The sequence below is a fragment of the Macrobrachium nipponense genome, chromosome 11 (assembly GCF_015104395.2).
Source record: "Macrobrachium nipponense isolate FS-2020 chromosome 11, ASM1510439v2, whole genome shotgun sequence".
NCBI lineage: Eukaryota > Metazoa > Arthropoda > Malacostraca > Decapoda > Palaemonidae > Macrobrachium > Macrobrachium nipponense.
In genome coordinates, this window is record NC_061087.1 from 48,309,971 (window position 1) to 48,310,875 (window position 905).

Genomic DNA, 905 nt, shown 5'->3' on the forward strand with positions numbered 1-905 from the left:
CTATTGAAAGTTTGAAAAACAAAAAGATTCGGATTATGATGATCATCTGGAAAGTTTTCCATTGCTTCATTGGACTAGGCGGGGTTCAACAGCAGAGTCCTTAACCTTATGTTTTCAGCGCTGCTAAAAAAAATAAAAACAATTATTAATGCATTCAAATTTCGTATTTCGAGACTGAAAGGCATGAAAGGTTTCGAACCCATTTTTCTCATTACCCTTCTGCTTTATATATGAATGAGATCTTTCGCACTGAAGGTTCATTCAGTTTGAGCAGTCTGATCAATAATTAGTGATTCTTATTATCGAGGTTTCTTTCATTCTAATGACTGAAATTATATCGGTAACTTATTTTAAGATAACCCAAACACAATAGGTAAAGGACGCACGCATTAAGATGCGCATTTTCTTTTTGATTGACAGCAACTAGTGTCAGAGGATTGATTGCTACGTCAGCCAGTGACTGCCTCAACGACGTCATTCTATCTGGGCTGTCACCGGCCACCAAATATACTGTCTGGATTTTCTTGGGTTCTTCCCAAAAGCTTTCTTCCCAGAGGTCACGTCGTCGCGTCTTTACAACGCAGATGACAAAGGAAAGGATGATTGACGTAAGTATAAAGAAAGCTATGCCGGTTATTTTAAGCTGTCAGATATTATGCTGAAGCACTGACTGCATTCATACAATCACGACTATGGCTAAAACACGTCTACTCATTTTTTCCTGAATCACTTGACCCAAAGCAAACTTTTCTTAATATTTCATTTCAAGTCGCAATTAATGTTTTGAAAAGTGAAAGAAAACTGATATTGGTGGGAGATTGGTCCTAAGGTGACGATATCTGCATCCAATTTTGATCCACTGAATGACGGATTGTTGATGAAAATACAAGCAGAAAAATGAACAA

At 37.3% G+C, this 905-nt stretch overlaps 1 protein-coding gene across 1 annotated transcript in view; it reads left to right on the forward strand.

Moving 5' to 3' along the window:
- LOC135208633 (cytokine receptor-like) overlaps positions 1-662 on the forward strand; it is a 278,711-nt gene extending 278,049 nt beyond the window's left edge. Inside the window, exon 15 of the mRNA XM_064241020.1 lies at positions 421-662. Within this exon, the coding sequence (XP_064097090.1) occupies positions 421-662 (242 nt within the window). The remainder of the gene's footprint in view (positions 1-420) is intronic.
- Positions 663-905: the final 243 nt, after the last annotated feature.